General features: G+C 65.0%; 1 protein-coding gene across 1 annotated transcript; it reads left to right on the plus strand.

The window, feature by feature from the left end:
• Positions 1-595: 595 nt before the first annotated feature.
• Positions 596-2,647, plus strand: MNEG_15725 (hypothetical protein; the record flags this gene model as incomplete). The annotated part of the gene is made up of 4 exons (XM_014035804.1): positions 596-754; positions 952-1,263; positions 2,009-2,263; positions 2,540-2,647. The coding sequence occupies 4 exons, from the start codon at positions 596-598 to the stop codon at positions 2,645-2,647; spliced, it is 834 nt and encodes a 277-aa protein (XP_013891258.1).
• Positions 2,648-3,034: the final 387 nt, after the last annotated feature.

Below are 3,034 nucleotides of genomic sequence, written 5' to 3' on the forward strand. Positions count from 1 at the left end.
GGTGAGATGGGGCGGTAGTTGAGGCCGGATGCCGAGGCCAGAGGGCCTGGGGCGTATCCCAGGAGTCCTCTTGCTGATGTGTATCACAGTGGGCTCTTGAGAGATAGCGGCCTTGATTATGCGCATCAGAGTGGGCTCTTGTGAGGTATTGGTGCTGCACCAAGCTCATTGCCTGGGCGGACCAGCAAAAGCTGGCCGTCAACCCCTGGCGACAAATCACCAATCCCAAGCGCCCAGACGTGCAGCAGCCATGCGACACGTCGATGCGCATAGGCCTGAAATGCAATGACTGGAGCATCTTTGTACCTATTTTGACTGCACTCCGCATCATATACGCAGCCACACTTGAGGGGCAAGGTTGTGGGAGTCTCTGTGACGACGGCCGCTGACGTGCGCAAGCGAGTTTGGTCAGTGCCGGAGCGGGTGCCAGACGGGGCAACGGCATTTGTGCGACGAAATATCGTTTCAAGTACACACCGAGGCTATTATGTTGAGGATCCTGCTCTCTCCCAAGCTGCGCACCGCTTGCTCACGGCATCCGGTTGTTGTCAAAGCGAACGCAACCAGGGAGCACGCTCAACACAGTGCAAGCATCATGGATACGGCCTCAGCACATGCATCCGCCGCTTCCGCCGCGGACGCCGGCGCCGCTGCCGACGCCGCAGCTGCTGCCGACGCCGCAGCTCTGCCGCGGCAGCCGTCCTTCTCGCGGCGCGTGCGCGCCACCGATCCGCCTGTGATAGCAAAAACCAAGGTGCGAATCCTTTGGATCCAACGTTGCCCCGATCGGGTCTGGCGAGGCGCCGTTTTGGCAGTGAGGCGACGCAGCCGACCGTCCCCTCCCCCCGCCCGCCTCGCCCTGCCACACGACACCTCGTTGGGGGCTCCAACCCCTCGTTAACCCCTGCGCCTCCGCCACCCACTACCTCCCACGAATTGGGACGTTCGCAGGCCATCATAGCCGCGTCCGGCCGCGCCGCCGACGTCACCTCATTAGCCCAGGGCGTCGTCTTCTGGGGCCCCCCCCGCGCCGCCCTCCGCGCCGCCGCCGCCGCGACCGCCGCCGCGCTCTCCGACGCCTCCGGCGCCGCCGCAGCCGCCCTCAACAGCTACGGCCCGACCCCAGGGCTTCCGGCGCTTCGTGATGCGCTCAAGCGGGAGCTGGCGGGGCGGGGGTTGACCGGTTACGCGCCTGTGGTGACGCCGGGCGCCAACTGCGCGTTCACGGTGGCGCTGCTGGCCATCTGCGACGAGGGCGATTCGGTGAGATATTCATCTAGTCGTCCCTTTTGCCGGGGTGGGGTTGGGGGGAGATGATTTGAAAGAGCCCTGTGATGCGGCGGCCCAGCGTTTTACTTTGTTCCTTTTTTTGCTGTGGACGTGTGGTGCTGAGGGCGAGGGATGTTTTGAGGCTGGAGCCGTCTAGTTTTTCAAACGTTGCGGTTGGCTCGTCGAGTTCGAGTGACAGGGGTGCCGCAGGATCTGTGTGTGTGTGTGTGTGTGTGTGTGTGTGTGTGTGTGTGTGTGTGTGTGTGTGTGCGTGCGTGCGTGTATGTGTAGGTGTGTGTGTGTGCGTGCGTGCGTGCGTGTATGTGTATGTGTGCGTGTGTGTGTGTGTATGTGTGTGCACGCGCGTGCACGCAGATGCACGCAAGCGCGATGCGCCTTACAGGTTTTTGTGCAGGGAGTTGGGCCTGGGGGGTTTTCCGGCTGTGAGGGCTGCCGGGGTGTGGGATTGCGCGATATTGGAGTGCTCCGATTCCCAAGTGAACGGTGCCGCCGCTGCTAGCGGCGGCGGCGATGCCGCGCCGCGCTGCCTGTTGGAGCCAAGGAGCAGCTGCCTGTGTGCATGGCGCGCAACTCGCGGCGCACCACACACAGGCATGCTCCCCGTCTTCGCCACCAGCACGCGGCACCGCACACCTCATCAGCACAGCGGTGTGGCTCCTCGCCCTTCCTCAACCGCCCCCCTAACCGCCCCCAACCGCTCTGAACTCCCCTCTGGCAGGTGGCGCTTTTCCGCCCCGTCTATTTCAACCACCGAATGTCGGTCCAAATGACGGGCGGCGGGCGGCACATCGTCACCGGGCCGCTGCGCACTGACCTGCGGCCCGACCTGGACTGGCTCGAGGAGGCGCTCGGACTGGGGCAGTCCAGGGGGCGGCAACCAAAGGAGGACGGCGGCAGCGGCGGCGGCGAACGCGGCGGCGGGAGGGAGGGAGGAGGGCGAGCGGCGGGGGGGCCGCCAAAAGTGGTTGTGCTGGTGAGCGGCGGGGCAGCAGGGGCGGCGGGGTGCCGGCTCCGAGCGGCTCGGCCGGACAGGGCACTAATGGCAGCGTGTGACACAGCCACCACTGTTGAGCGTTGCGGCGCTCGCCTCCGTTGCATCCCTTCCAAAATCACCTAGTGTCGCACTGGGACGGCCACCGTCCTGCAGCAGGGCTCAGCTGTAGCGACCAAGGGCCCTGTGGTGCTCAATAAATGGCGGCCACACCACCGCAACCGACCGCCGTACATTTTTCCGCCTCCCGGCCGCCAGGTCAACCCGGCCAACCCCACAGGCGTGCTGCTGACGAGGGCCGAGCTAGACCGCGCGGCGGCGCTGACGGCGGCGGCGGGCGCGTGGCTCGTAATCGACAACACGTGAGTGCGGAAAGCACACAAAAGCCGCCCCGGTAAACCCTACACCCTGATACTCTCAGGCTTCAGAGATAAGCCGGGCGGCCGTGGGCTCCGCATCGCCCGCCCGCGCGCACGTCTTGTCGCCATTTCAATTCCGCCGACGGCCGTCTCGCCACACGCTGCACCTTAAACCCATAACCCCTGGCCCGCGAACCCTGAACCGTAAACCCTTAGCCCCAAACCCTAAACCCTGGCACCCCAAACCCTGTCACCCGACAGGTACTGCGATTTCGTCTTCGACAGCCGAGAGCACTACTGCCCCTCAGGCCCCCACGTCATCCACCTGTTCAGCCTCTCAAAAGCATACGGCATAATGGGGTGGCGCGTGGGGTATATCGCCCTGCCGCCGCCC

This window comes from Monoraphidium neglectum, assembly GCF_000611645.1.
Source record: "Monoraphidium neglectum strain SAG 48.87 unplaced genomic scaffold scaffold05604, whole genome shotgun sequence".
Taxonomy (NCBI): Eukaryota; Viridiplantae; Chlorophyta; class Chlorophyceae; order Sphaeropleales; family Selenastraceae; genus Monoraphidium; species Monoraphidium neglectum.